Here is a 15,541-nt window from a genome sequence, read left to right as displayed (position 1 = left end):
ATTTGCTTGTGCGTAGGGGTCTTTAGCAGTGGGAAGAAACTGGAGGACCTGAAGAAAACCCACGAAGTTGGACAGGCAACTCTACTCATTTCAATGTGTTTAAAGATACGTACCCAGAAAAGTATTTATCGGGTGGTTATTTCCAATAAAAGTATGGCAATTTTGGTATATATGGAAAATAGAAATATCCAATCTTACTAGAAAAATACTGGATTGCCTGAAAAACAGGACAAAATATAAGAGTTTCTCTAACCGACAACCCGAAGATTAGTTCTATCAAAGGTTAGGTGCGAAGGAGGTTAGGGACAACTGTATTTAGAGCACATAAGTTAAATTTCTAGATTTTAACAAACCATATTTTGATTAATTACAGGTTTTGGAACAGAGGTCTGATGGGATATGGAAGGGTTATGTAGTACAAGAAGGACGATTGGCTAAAACAGGTTATTTTCCAGCCAATCATGTGGTACTTGTTGACAGTCAAGGTAGGTGTTTATTCAAACTAGTGTTCATCCAACGAAATCAACCAAATTCATAAATAAACTGATATATTAATATAAAAGATTAAAAATATCTAAAAACTGTTCATTTGAAAGGAATTGAACATTCCAAAAACTTTTTATTAATCAAGTAGTATTTGATTGACTCTGAATGAAAACTTTTTATTAAAATTAATTTAAACAAAACAGAATGAACATCACATTGAAGGGGAAATCAAGTAGATATTTCACTCCTGATGTTGGGAGGGGTTTCAATCCTGGTCATCCAGTTTCCTCCCTCTGCTGAAGACTTCTTGAAATAAAGATCTACAAAATAACTTTGTTTGTGATGTTGGGAGCCTTAATTCCCCCTCCCTTTCCCCCTTCACCTCCTTCCCTCAAACTTCCTGATGGGTAACCCACATGAAGGATTTAAACACTAGTTAAAACAACTAGAATGTATCTTTGTTCTTTCAGCTTTAGCAAAACAGAATGCAATGCAGCAACAATCAAAACGAATCAATATGCCTCAAGTTCCGGATTTATTAAATCGGAGTATGATATTTAACAACAGTCACGATCGTGGATCTTACGGCAGTTCCAGTACAGATGATAGTTTACCCCCACCCCCATCACCCGGAGGAGGAGGATATCCTAATAGTCCTTCGAGAGGTAAGATAATTACCTTATTGTTGATTGGTCAATCATGACACCATGTGACATTTTGTTTGATATCCCAATTATTGTCTGACACTAGATGAGATTATTTCCTTACTGTTGATTGGTCAATATAGAAACCATGTGACATTTTTGTTCAGATATCCGTATTGTTCAACGTTAGGTTTAATAGTTCCTGGTTGATTTGTCAGTTTAAAAAACATTTTGTTTGACAGGTTGCAAATTGTGAGTATTTACTGTAACTTTTGCTTCAAAAGAGAGTGTGATGGGAACTCAGGTGATTTAACGAGCATACGTAATTTAGATCATCACTGAGTCAGGTGTCATGGTATCAATCCACGGCTTGTAGGGGACAAGGAGTAAAGTCAACTGCCTTACCGTTTGGTTTTTTCCCTGGGGAGTTGGGTGGCCAAATGGTTAACATGTGTGTATTGCATCATAAGGTTTGCAATTGAGTCAAGTGGCATGGCTTCGATTCCGCGCTTGTACGTGACAAGGAATAGGGTCACCTGTCCAACCTCATAGGTTTAAAGTTGAACCATATGTATTTTCATCTGATACATTAAACTGAATAAAAAAAGCTTATCTATTTGGTGGCCATTGTACTGACAGAGTTCTCTCCTTTTATATCATCGATTGATAGATTAGTTCAATTTAAAATACTCTTTACATTGATCAGAAGAAATATCTTCATCTAATACATTAGATTAAATTAGCTAATTTGTCTTCATATTCATCTTGCTGACTATTGTACTTATAGAGTTGTCTCCCTTTAATTCATTGAATTTGTATTCAAAACTAAGAGCAAGAATGTTGAGCTTTGTAACTAAAAAAAACCCTTCCAATCTAAATATTTTAATTTATTCATTTGAGAGCATGTTTTAATCTTTAGGATTAAATTACGATTACCCGTGTTTGTACATATTAAAGTTTTTAAACGTCAAACTCTGATGGCAGACAATTAAAAACAGTTTGGTGACAGTCTGCTGCGTTCATTCGTGGCCATGCATTGATGCATCTAAATTCACAAATTGTGGAAACATGAGCTCAAAAATGTATTCATTTTCAATATGTTGTTTACTAGATGCAAGGTCTCGGAATTTCTACACAGAGATGAGATATTTTATTTTCTTTGTTACTTATAATGAAATGAAATACAAGAGTTTTAATATCGTACTTTTCTGCACCGTCTGGTGAAGACAGGCATACACAATGTGGTATGTGGGAAACATTTTCTGGAGAGCGGTGTTTCTGTCTAGTGTTTGGGGGGTTGGATGGCCGAACGGTTAGCATGTGCGGGCTGCTGTATCATAAGGTCTGTTATTGAGTCAACTGGTGTGGTTTCTATTCCCTCTTTGTACGTAATAAGGAATAGTGTCGCCTGTCCAACCTCGTGGTTTTCTCCGGGTCCTCCGGTTTCCTCCCACTTCTAAAGACACCTACGCGCAAGTGTATTATTGAAATAAAATTGAACCACATGTTAGTCCCGAAATGAACTAGTTTGTGGACGTTGATCTTTCTCTCTCTCATTCTCATTGATTTCCAACTATTAAGGATTCTTTTATTAAACACCAAAAAAGAAAACCCCTCTCTCACCCGCTCGCCCCTCCACCATCCTCCACTGGGAAAACCAGTTAGTGATCCAGTTCCTTATTACTAGGAAGGGAACCAATGCCTTACTCCTATAGCCACTATGGCTCCATCTTCATTTTGAATTTCAGACATTAGGAGACAGTATATCATGCACAGGCTCCAGACATGCATGAGACAATTATGAAAAACAGACACACGATTTCTCCTGATTCCCAGAATATATTGACATATTGATCTCTCAGCCATTATTATCAATATTCTCATTATCTTATATCAAAGACAAAATGGCATGAAACACACACGATTTTATAATTAGGGTATAAATCCAATATTTCTATTTATAGTAATATTAATATTGACACAACATGTTGATAAATAATTAAAAAGCATCAGAAATAGAAGCTAATACACATGTTAATTCAGTATTAGATCTCCTTACTGTACATCTAACCCTAACCCTAACCCATGTGTTTAGTTGACTTATGTGAGTACAGAGGTTATTGTTGACCATAGAGAAGAGGTCAGTTACTCCCCTTTCCCACCCACCCACCTCATACCTCATCTTTTGGCCAGAAGTCAGCGAATTTTCAGATAGAGAATCTAAATGGTGGCATTTCCGCCCATTTCTCTTTGATTGCCATCTACATAGTGCTGAGGGGTGGGGCTGAGTCATGTACATTTTAAATCATAAGCTCTTTGATCATTGAGTAAGTGGTTTCGATCCACAAGTAGTTGGGTTGTCTGTTGTTAATTGATATGTCCCACTGCAAAAAGACCCTTATGTGCAAGCGAATTATTGAAATAAAATTGAACGGTATCTTACTCCGTAAATGAGGTAGTTTGTGTCAAGTGGATGGTACACTCTCTCTCTCTCTCTCCTCTCTCTTCTCTCTCTCTCTCTCCTCTTCACTCACTCTTCTCTCTCTCTCTCTCTCTCTCTCTCTCCTACTGCCAACAACTACATCTTCACTTTTAACTACAAATTTTGGAGGATTGATCATTTTGTTTTGAGACAATTTCTATGATTGAAGAGTGTAATAAGTATTTGAATAATTAAAAACGTATTTACTGCGTAATAAATTTCAGGCCGTCATATTTACGTTGTCGTATTGACTGTATGATCTCTGTGATTATTATAGGTGTGTTATATTTATGTTTTCATTATTTTTAGCCTTGTCAAATATTGACTGTGCATGTCAAGTAATAATTAGTAATATTATCTCTTTCTCTTGTGTATTTCTGTAATCCCTTTCTGCATGTCGAGTTATATTATCCGTTTCTCTCATACACAAGAATTAACAACTAGGCTAATTCACCTTTAGTGTCATTGTTGTAAATTCTCAATTAGATCAACAAACATATTAAACATACATTATTTAAGAGCTAAATCTGCCTATTGCAGGTATTTCTTTAGTCCTGAAATGTTATCTAAATTATTAATTAGACATAAATTAACTTATCCAGACCATAATCAACTCTCGATGTCATCGCTAGCCTGCTATATTTACTGGATTAGGATCTGATTTGCTGCTCAACTTTCATTCATGATTAAATCATGAAATGGATAATCGAGACTATGTTTTTTATCGTAACGACTTTAGTAATGATGATCGAGGCTAGCCCCCAATATTCAATCGCTAAATTCTCAATTCAGAGTGGATCAATTTGAATGAAATTTTCAGCATAACCCTTTACGTTATATATATCTGCATGTCGTTTTAGAAGAGTTAAATTATTATCTCCCTTTAAAATAATCACTATTATTAATAGTAGTAATCAGGATCATAGTATATATTATGGAATATGCATTATATTAATTTAGAAATTCTAACATTTCCGTCTTTATTAATCTGGTTGATGTAGATCAATAGTCGCAAACCATATTTTATTTATCTCCGATTTTCTTTCCTTGTTTAGAGGCGGTAGGTGAATGGTTAATGTGTGTTCTTTCCTTGTTTAGAGGCGGTAGGTGAATGGTTAATGTGTGTTCTTTCCTTGTTTAGAGGCGGTATGTGAATGGTTAATGTGTGTTCTTTCCTTGTTTAGAGGCGGTAGGTGAATGGTTAATGTGTGTTCTTTCCTTGTTTAGAGGCGGTAGGTGAATGGTTAATGTGTGTTCTTTCCTTGTTTAGAGGCGGTAGGTGAATGGTTAATGTGTGTTCTTTCCTTGTTTAGAGGCGGTAGGTGAATGGTTAATGTGTGTTCGTTGCATCGTTATGGCCTGTCATTGAGTTAAGTGACATAGTTTTGATTCTCCGTCTGTCAAGTGTTGTGGGTTTTCTCCGGGTCCTCCGGTTTCCTCCCACTACTAAAGACCCCAACGCGCAAGCGAATTAATGAAACAAATTGAATCGGAAGTAGTCTCAAAATGATCTAGTTTGTGTGGAATGGACATTAAATCCCATTTCTCTCTCTCTCTCCCATTGATAGGGATTTTCCGATGTGGTTTGCCCTTTTCAGGGCTGCAGGAAGGAGGGCCTGACAAGGAAAACTGTCTAGTCGTTCAGATGGAATAAAAAACCAAGGTCCCGTGTTTACATTGGCGTGCACGTAAAAGATCCCTTGACAGTTGGAATTCGATATAAGAGTAGGCCATAGTGCCGCTGCCCAGGCAAAATTTCCCTCATAGAATACTGTATGGCGTATGCCCATCTTCATTAGCCCAGAAGGACGTTAAACCCCATTTCTATGATTTGATTGATAAGGAAGTGTTTATATTGTACTCTGTGTGTTGTATTATTTGTATCAGTAATATCTGCTATATTATTAACAGAGTATAATATTACACACTTTATCCTATTAGTTATACATATATACCATGGTTATTGATGATACACTGGTCAGTATTTCCCTATAGACATAATAACAAACAGTCTCTAATCTCGTATACCACGGTTTATATCAATAACTACTGGTCAATTATTATATTGTCATATCTAATAGATTTAATATGATCCAATAATCAATTATGACTGGGCTCCACACGATACATTCACTTAGTTTCGTATTCATATGGGGGGTTGGATGGCTGAATGAAAGCGTGTGCGCGTTCTATCATAAGGTCTGTCATTGAGTCAACTGGCGTGGTATTGATTCCCTAGTTGTACGTGACAAGGAGTAGGATCGCCTGTCCAACCTCGTGGGTTTTCTCCAGGTCCTCCGGTTCCCTTCCACTGTTAAGGACTCCTGTGCGCAAGCGTATTATTGAAATAAAATTGAACCATATGTTAGTCCCAAAATGACCTAGTTCGTGTCAAGTGGACGTTAAACCCCATTTTTCCCACGTTTGTTTTGTCTGTTGTTTGAAAGAGCCACAGTGGTTCTGTGAGTAAGACGTTGACTTGTTAACCTGGTGTTGACTAAAAAAGTTCATCAGGATTTTCCAGGGTTGTTCCCCCTTTTCATTGTCAGGGGTGCAGGACGGAGGGCCAGGCAAGGGGCAACATATATTTATTTGGATCGGACAAAAAAAAACAGTCCTGTGTACATATTGGTGTGAAGGAAACCATGAAAGTTGGAATTCGATATAAGAGTAGCAAAGTATCCGACCAAAACTGATTATTTTATCAGAAAAGATAATCTGTAACCTCTTCTAAAATATAGATTATTTTAGATTAACTGAACTGACAGAATAATAAAATATAATGCATCTTGTCTGTGGCCATTGTTGTCTGCTCAATTCAAAAAACCTGCTAAAGTTACACATCAGTTATTGCCATATAATGACTTCAAGATAACATCATTCAAAAAATCTTTACACTAAAAAAAACACATTTGAATTTTAATGGTTTAAGGAGCAAGTTACAAATTGTTGAAATTCTTGCATTTGATATAACAACGCAAAAAAAACATCAGTCATTTGTAAAATAATCCCTTGTGTTGCCCCTATATTGAATGAATTTCACAGCAGACTCCGATATAAGACGTAGATTTATAGGTGTTGAAGGATTAAGAGATGAGGTGAGAACTTTAGATGTTAATTTACAACTTCTGTAAATGATGTGAAAAATTTAAAATATTTACAAATTTAATGGCCCTGATGCGTTTTCGCTAAATATCAAATTTCTCATGTTTTAATACACACTAAATATCTACTCGGATTAATTTTTTAACAAAATGAAATGGGGTTTAACGTCCTACTGTTCTGCTCCGACTGGGCTAATGAAGGCGGGCATATGCCATGCAGTGTGCTATGAGGGGGATATTGCCTGGACAGTGACGCTACAGGCTACTCTATATTGAATTCCAACTTCCAAGGGATCTTTTACGTGCACAATGTATACGTAGGACCTCAGATTTTTGTCCCATCCGAATGACTCGACAGTTGTCCTTATCAGACCTTCTTTCTTTCTGGTGAAACTGTGACGGAAAATCGCAATTAATTTTTTTGACCAACACAGGGAGCGAACAAGGAAGTTCATCAGGATTTCATTAAGAAAACAAAATCAAATTACCAACACCAGATAATCTCCAGGCTTGGATTTAAACAGATTTATCAGATTTCTCCACTACTGATAAAAGATGGCTGTGTTTTGTTAAATGCGACGATTGCGAGCAGCATAGGTCGGTTGAATATGCTAATGACAATCAGCATCGTTAATCAATTGTTAGATAATTAATTTGAATATTTTTTAGTTTGCATCAAGGGTAATCTGGTTAAAACACAGATCTTATTTCGTTTCGTTTTTATAGTTCAAAATTTAGTTTTACCTGTCTTTACTACTCAAGGATCTGGAAGAGTTGTTATGTAACTCGCACTCTGGAGGATGTAAGGGATTAGCCAATGAAACCATCTGTTTACAATGATGTCTTGGCTTACAATGCACAGAACTGTGGGTAAACGTCAACGATGATTGATTAATCAATGTCTGATGTCATAGGGTCAAAAGCCGCCTGTACGACCCCTGAAGTGACCTACCAGTACAACCAGTCAGATCTTCTTGTAATGTAGACCATCGAAAGTATAAAAAAATGTTAATCAAATTTGAGTATTTTTTGATTTGCATTGAGCGTAAAAAATGTGATTGGAATTTAATTTAAGTGACTGTAACATAAAAGATTTAAAGTCAATGAGTTAAAAACAGATGAAAGAGTCTTTATATTTTCCATCAAATTTCAATGACTCTCTGTTATGTAAGGTCACAAGTTTTCTTTATGATGAATGAAATAACATTTAAACTAGAGAATGAACAGGAAAATGTAATTTTTTTCTGTGTATGTTTAACAAGATGTCTGATTGTATACAAAAGACTATAATGTTACGCAGACGTTTAAAGTCCTGATATCTAGTTTCATGATTTATATTCTGGACAATACTATCACATCCTCTTCTTGTTACCCCCACGGCTTATACACACAGCTACATCCTCTCTATATGTCACTTGATAATAGAGACTACCCAACACTATTATCAAGTCTCACTTCTTGTTACCCTAAGGCTTATACACACACCTACATCCTCTCTATATGTCACTTGATAATAGAGACTACAGAACAGTATTATCAAGTCTCACTTGTTTATTGTTAAGCTATAAACCCCATTGATAAAGAAGGGGGGAGAGATTAGGAATATTCTTTATAATCTGAAGCCTTTTATGTATGAATTATTAGCTGACTGCTTTATTCATATGATGTAAAAAAAACATTACCATAAAAGGCTATAAAACATTGAATGAAAGTGTCAGTTGGATTAAATTTAATATCTATGAATGAAATTTACAAGTAGAGGTATTATAGCCCCATTCCGACGCTTAAGGTTAACTGGGTTAAAAACCCTGGAGATCGGTAAATCAGTTTATCTTTGTCGTCTGAATGCAAATGTGGGGCAAATAAAGAAGTTTAAAAAACCCAGCTCGCGACATGTCTTCAAGAAGGCTTTTTTTATTTTAAACTGGTTCATCTTGGCTGCCTGAATGGGTTGGCTTAAAAACCCTGGCTCCATTCCTGGGAAAATAGCAGTGTAATGCAGTGCCAGTGTTATCAAAAGTGTGCAAGAATCGAATAAAGAATATGAAGCTACCTATGCGTAGTTAACTCTGACATGCGACCGAAGAGATCAGAATAGTTAAACTGGTTTGGCTTATAGTATGTGTAAACCCAACGTGACCCGGTCTTAAAAACCCCAGCGGTTTATAACTGGTTTAGAAATAAGCATCTAAACAGTATATTCATAATAACAGAGGGCCTGACAAGGACAGCTGTCTAGTCCTTCGGATGAAACGAAAAACTGAGGTCCTGTATATACATTGGAATGCATGTAAAAGATCCCTTGGCAGTTGGAATTCGATATAAGAGTAGGCGATATTGCCGCTGTCCAGGGAAAATTTCCCTCATAGCACACTGTATGGCATATGCCCGTCTTCATTAGCCCAGTTTAGGAGCAGAACAGTAGGACGTTAAACCCCATTTCATTTCATTTCAATTACTACTTCTTATAGTTCATTATATTGCTTGATAAGGATACCTGTTGGCGGGGGGGGGGGGGGGGGGGACTACTGCGTACACTTTTGATCAGTACATGTAGGTCTGTCATTGAGTTGTTCCGATTCCCAGCTTCTGTGTGACAAGGAGTACGGTCGTATGTCTAACCTCATGAATTTTCTCCAGACCTTCCGGTTTCCTCCCACTTTGAATTAAGACCCATTTGTTAGTTCAAAAATGACCTACATGTAGTTTGTGTCAAGTATGTTAATAGTATTGTCATGTATAGAAAATGGATCTGACTGGAAACGTGGAACTTTTTAATCTAATCTAAATGAAATGGGGTTTAACTTCCTACTCTTCTGCTCCAACTAGGCTAATGAAGACAGAAATATAATCTTAATTGGTTAAGGGGTGGGAGTGGGGGGGGGGTGGATGGCCGAATTGTTAGCACGTACGTGTGCCCTGTATCATAAGATCTGTCATTGAGTCAACTGGCGTGGTTTTGATTTCCCGATTGTACATGACAAAGAGTAGATTTGCCTGTCTAACCTTGTGGGTTTTCTTCGGGTCCTTCGGTTTCCTCCCACTGCTAAAGACCCCTACGCGTAAGCCAATTATTGAAATAAAATTGAACCATATGTTAGTCCCGAAATGACCTAGTTTGTTTCGGGTAGACGTTAAACCCCATTTCTCGCTCTCTCTAATTGATTGAAATGTTTTAAGACTGAGAAACGTCACCTGTCAAACCCAACATGACAATCTACATGCTTAATTTCTTTTGACACTTTCTAAAAAAAATAAGTCTCATAGTTGACCTCATGAACCTGTACAGGTAACTCTTATTTATCTTGAGGTCAGGTAAAAATAAAAATGTATCAATGTACAAGGTATGATTATAGATAAATTCTAAAATTGCCGATCCCAAACAGTTTTTTTTAACATTATCTAAGTTATAAAGGTTTAATCCACACTAAATTCTACTAAAATTGATTATTGAACATTTAATATAGATAAAAAAATCAAATATCTTGGGTACATGTAGGTAATCTTCCAGCTTGTATTCAGTTCAATTGAAAGAGGCCCATCAAAAGATTCTACCCCAATACAGATGGTGCTAGCTTATTTATATCTTCAGATGGCGATATTATCTTAGTAAATACTGAATGTTATTGAGTTATTATTGGACATATTCAATTCAGAGACTTTAATTACATCATGTTTGATTATCTAATAATAACCATGTCTATATTAAAATTAGTATTGTGAGATATATGTGAATGATGCGATTCTTTAAATTACCATCAGGTGATTTTAATTTTCTTTCAATCCTCAATAAAATTTTATCTCTTAAAACAACTGAAAATCACAGTTCCTCTATCGCTAATTCCATTTTACAACAGATTCAATGAGGTCATTTATTGAGTACCGAACAGTTTCTGAATTTCAACAGATACAATGAGGTCATATTTATTGAGTACTGGTACTACAATGAGAAGGGAGAACAGTTTCTGAAAAGGAACTATAGAATTCCCCACCTCAGTATAATAGTAGCTTACTGTGAGAAACGACGTACCACTTTCTAGAAACAGAGTATATTGAAGTTAAGCTTGTAAGGTTGGGAGGTATAGAGAAGGCTATAGTATAAAGACTAGACTATAGATAGTGTTACTGACTAGTTTCTTTAAGACTGATGGACAGATTCACCAGTTTAATCTAACAGCTTCTACTTCCAGTGATAAACATTCTAACATCTCTAACTGTACGGATATTTAAAACTCGTTTAAGTTATGTTGGTTTTTACAGTTGTTGTTGTGTATTCTGCAAGGTGTCCGCAGACAAAACGGTGCGAGTGGTTTGGTGATTTAATACAATGAAGTGTTTTATTCAGCTGTTTTATTTCGCGGGCGTATAAAAATAAAAGAGATTTGAGGTGTCTTTGTGCATGATGAGTGTCATTGATGGCTAGCAGACGGCTTCAACTGTATATTATTGATACAATGAATGGATTGACTTCTGCTGTATTTTTTGTGATTTCTGTAAAATGGACATCCTATTGTTGAATTATTGCTTGTTGTACTATTTGTGTGTACCAGTGAATAAATGTCATTTGTTATTCATGGATTCCTATGATAATTCACTGAATATGACTGGAGTGGTCTTGTAGTTTATAACACCACCGGACGGACATCGTGTTGAAACAGCATAGATTAAATATAATTATTTGGTTCTATAATCTTATAGGTATATATTTATATATTTTATATTTTATATGTCATCTGACTTATTAGATCTTGGGGGATCACGGTGGCTAAATGGGTAAGACGCTGGCTCTCTAGCCTGGAGGTCGGGTGTTCGATCCCTGCATTGGCCGAGAAAGTTCATCCAGATTTTCCGGCGTGGTTCTCCCTTGTCAGTGATGCAGGACGGAGGGCCTGACAAGGACAGCTGTCTAGTCGTTTGGATGGGACGTAAAACTGAGGTCCCGTGTACACATTGGCGTGCATGTAAAAGTAGGCCGTAGTGCCGCTGTCCGGGCAAAATTTCCCTCATAGCACACTGTATGGCGTATGCCCATCTTCATTAGCCCAGTTCGGAGCAGAACAGTAGGACGTTAAACCCCATTTCATTTCATTTCTGACTTAGATCTTATTTTTTATCTAGGATGGGGGCGGGGGTTATGGTCTGTCATTGAGTCAAGTGGCATGGTTTCAATTCTCCAATTGTACGTGACAAGGAGTAGGACTGCCTGTCCAACCTCGTGTGTTTTCTGGGTCCTCCAGTTTCCACCCACTGCTTAAGATCCCAATGTGCAAGCGAATTATTGAAATAGAATCGAAGCATGTGTTAGTCTAGAAATGACCTAGTTTGTGGTGAGTTGATGCTAAACCCATCTCTCTTTCATCCCATCCGAACAACTAGATCACTTGTGTATTACTGACAGACTGGAGAATTCTAGGGCATCTTTCTTTGCCAACACCAGACTCGAACCCCCAGGACCTCCTCAATGTGGAGCATGTACCATACTGCAGTATCTCAACTTAAAGATCGGCACATATTTCTGTATATCAATGCCATTTAGATCTTTTTCTATGACGAGGAGCATATGTAGAACAAGTGGCATCTGGTGGTCTAGAAAGCATAAACATACCCTGCCTCATGTATGACACTAGCATAGAACTATTGTGTTTATTTTAATGTGTTCAATTACTAAATGCCATTCAAACAGTATATAACCAGTCGGCTGACAAGTAAGTGGTCTTCTATAAAGCATATGTAGGACAAGTGGTATCATGTGGTCTAGAAAGCATAAACATACCCTGCCTCATGTATGACACTAGCATAGAACTATTGTGTTTATTTTAATGTGTTCAATTACTAAATGCCATTCAAACAGCATATAACCAGTCGGCCGACAAGTAAGTGGTCTTCTATAAAGCATATGTAGGACAAGTGGTATCATGTGGTCTAGAAAGCATAAACATACCCTGCCTCATGTATGACACTAGCATATAACCAGTCGGCGGACAAGTGGCATCAGTTGTTCTAGAAAGTAAACATTCCCTGCCTTGTATATGATACATGTTACTAACTTAAACCAACACAGACACAAGTGGTATCTGATGTTCTTGAAAGTAAACATATCCTGCCACATACACAACACTGATCACTACTGATACATGTAGCTCATATCACACAGTGTCTGAATCAAAAGACATTGATTAGACAGTTTTATTAAATGGTATAAGTCATGGATGGTCAATATCCTCCCTTCACGGAGAAGTAGGACGTTAAACCCCTTGTATTATTTCATTTACATTCTGATTGTGAGTTTACGGAACTCTCAGACTATTGTATGAATATTTATATATTAGTTTGTGTTGTTTGTGTAGATGTTGAGTTATAACAAGAGGGTTAACGTGGTTCACGATATCGTTAATATAAATCACATTGGTTTATCATAGATCACAAACAAATTATCATAGGCTATAGATCTCCTTGTTAAAGGGGGGGGGGGGGTGGATCCATTCACTTGTTTATTTCTAGTTGTCTGTATAGTTGTCTTGTCCGCATCTTACAATTTTTTGTTACTTGTAGCCCAGTTCTTGTGAACTTACTAATAGAATAAAACTTGTTTATTCGATCTGAAAGTATATTAGAAACATCCCGGTAAAATACTTATAGAATAAAACACGTTTATTTTAGAAACATCCCGGTCAAATCAAATAAAGATATCTGAATCTGTTGTTATGTCTCGCAGTGAATTCAAATGTGTTAATTCTGTGGGAAAGACTCTTAGAAACCTTTTATTTTTATCTTAATTTCTGTGATGCTTTTTCAAAGGCATGGAAACATTCAGTTTTCGCAAATTCTACGCTATTCTCAAGTGTCTGGATTATCATGTCTGCCTACTTGCTAAACACTTATGTGGTAGGCGATAGTTTTGATTATCAAGTCATTCATACAACTGGACAGTGGAATTCACAATATGATGAGTTACGCAATCCCACTTTTGTTAAATATGACATATGCTCGATTTATAGATGGCCAGACAGGGTTTGAAAAAAAATATTTAGAATTAAGAGAGGTAGAAAACAACAAATTCTTGAAATGTTCTTCTTGACAATAATAAGAATAACACGATGCTGAATCAATTTAATTGACCTTGACTAGATCAAAGAAGTAATAAATCACTCGGTATAAAACATGTTTTTTTGTTTTGTATAATCCCCGAGGTCAAACACAGCATAACAGAGATTGTTGAGGACTTCCGAATGACGGATTGAGCACTGAGTCCCATCGTGTGTGTAGTCATGGTGAATACAACTGATTATTTTAGATGGAAAATTAATATTTTACCTTCAGTACCTGTATGAAGCCATGACCTTGAAGAGTGTACTATATACACCTGGAGAATGATTTTAACATCTACTCTTGGAAAATGATTTTAGTATTTTCACACACGTTTTTCTTGCATCAATCTGAAGACTCCAGTTTCATTTGTCTTCCCAAACCTTAAATAAAGAGTCTGATATCTTCACTTGGAATCAAACATAAAGATTTCAGTGTCCAAACCTTAAAGAGTGTAATGTGTTCACTTGAAATCAAACAGGAAGATTCCAGTGCCCAACCCTTTAGGAGTATAATACCTTCAAGTGCTTGGAATCAAACATGAAGATTGTCATCTATCTTCCCAAAGCCTTGAAGAATAATTTTAAATTTGTGTGTAAAGTATACTGTTTACCGCAAGTTTATCACGTACCTAACATGTATATTATAATGGATGTTTATCAGGTATATTATAATGGATGTTTATCAGGTATATTATAATGAATGTTTATCAGGTATATTATATTGGGTGTTTTTATGATGATTGTTTGTTTATTACAGATGTGAGTTATACAGGATCAAGTTCACCATATTCTTTACATCCCCAGGTAAGACATCATATTTATATTCAATACTAAATTATAGTCATGTATTACAATTTGATATCAGATATTACAATTTGATATCAAGTATTTCAATTTGATATCAAGTATATTACAATTTGATATCAATTATTACAATTTGATATCATGTATTATAGTGATGTATGAAATTAACATCACAATTTGATATCAATATTACAGTTGGATATTGACACTACAATTTGATATCAATATTACAATTGAATATTGGCATTGCAATATTATATCAATTTTACAGTTAATATTAATATTGTAATTTGATATTAATATTATAATTTGGCATGAACATTCCATTTGATATTGATCAACAAATATCAGATATACCATCCAGTATCAACATCGCCATCATGGATGTGACGCACCTACAGTATATTGCCAATCAACTTCTTATAATGTTACTGCTTATAATACAATGGGTATAATAATACATGATATTTAGCAGTACAACAATATACAGTGCTGAATGTACCATTGAAGTAGAGGTAATTGTGCAGCAAAACACGGACATAACAAACAATACAACACAGTGCAGACAGTACAATTAGATAAAATATTCCTAGAAAAGATATAATACTTGATAACTGTAGAATAAAATGAATACAGGACAAACTATACACTAGAGACAGTAGAATTAGATTTCACTTTCCTAGACTAGATATAGACCACGTAATATTGAAATGTAAAAAGCAAACTAATGAATAATTAATGCCCACTGAAATGTATAAATGTACATATGTCAATTTATAGTTTGTTCAGATGAGATTTATTGTACTGTATTAAAATCTCTGGCTTTCCGTTCCGTTCCTTTACGTATATACTCAGCAGAACTTCAAAACAAAACATAAACGATGGGTAAGACGCTGGCTTGCTAGCCTGGAGGTCTCGTGTTCGATCCCTGCA

At 36.0% G+C, this 15,541-nt stretch overlaps 1 protein-coding gene across 5 annotated transcripts in view; it reads left to right on the top strand.

The window, feature by feature from the left end:
- LOC126812413 (caskin-2) overlaps positions 1-15,541 on the top strand; it is a 169,495-nt gene that overhangs the window by 105,229 nt on the left and 48,725 nt on the right. For 4 of the 5 annotated variants that reach the window (XM_056099108.1, XM_056099109.1, XM_056099110.1 and 1 more), the window contains 3 exons: positions 374-485; positions 957-1,151; positions 14,562-14,608. In XM_056099108.1, coding sequence (XP_055955083.1) covers positions 374-485; positions 957-1,151; positions 14,562-14,608 — 354 coding nt within the window. Of the gene's footprint in view, positions 1-373; positions 486-956; positions 1,152-10,881; positions 11,415-14,561; positions 14,609-15,541 lie in introns of those variants that run through there. The other variant, XM_050534952.2, reaches the window with a different exon arrangement.

This window comes from Patella vulgata, chromosome 2, assembly GCF_932274485.2.
Source record: "Patella vulgata chromosome 2, xgPatVulg1.2, whole genome shotgun sequence".
In the NCBI taxonomy this organism is placed as follows: Eukaryota; Metazoa; Mollusca; class Gastropoda; family Patellidae; genus Patella; species Patella vulgata.
The sequence above is the reverse complement of the archived record's forward strand: the minus strand, read 5'-3'. Positions and strand labels throughout refer to the sequence as shown.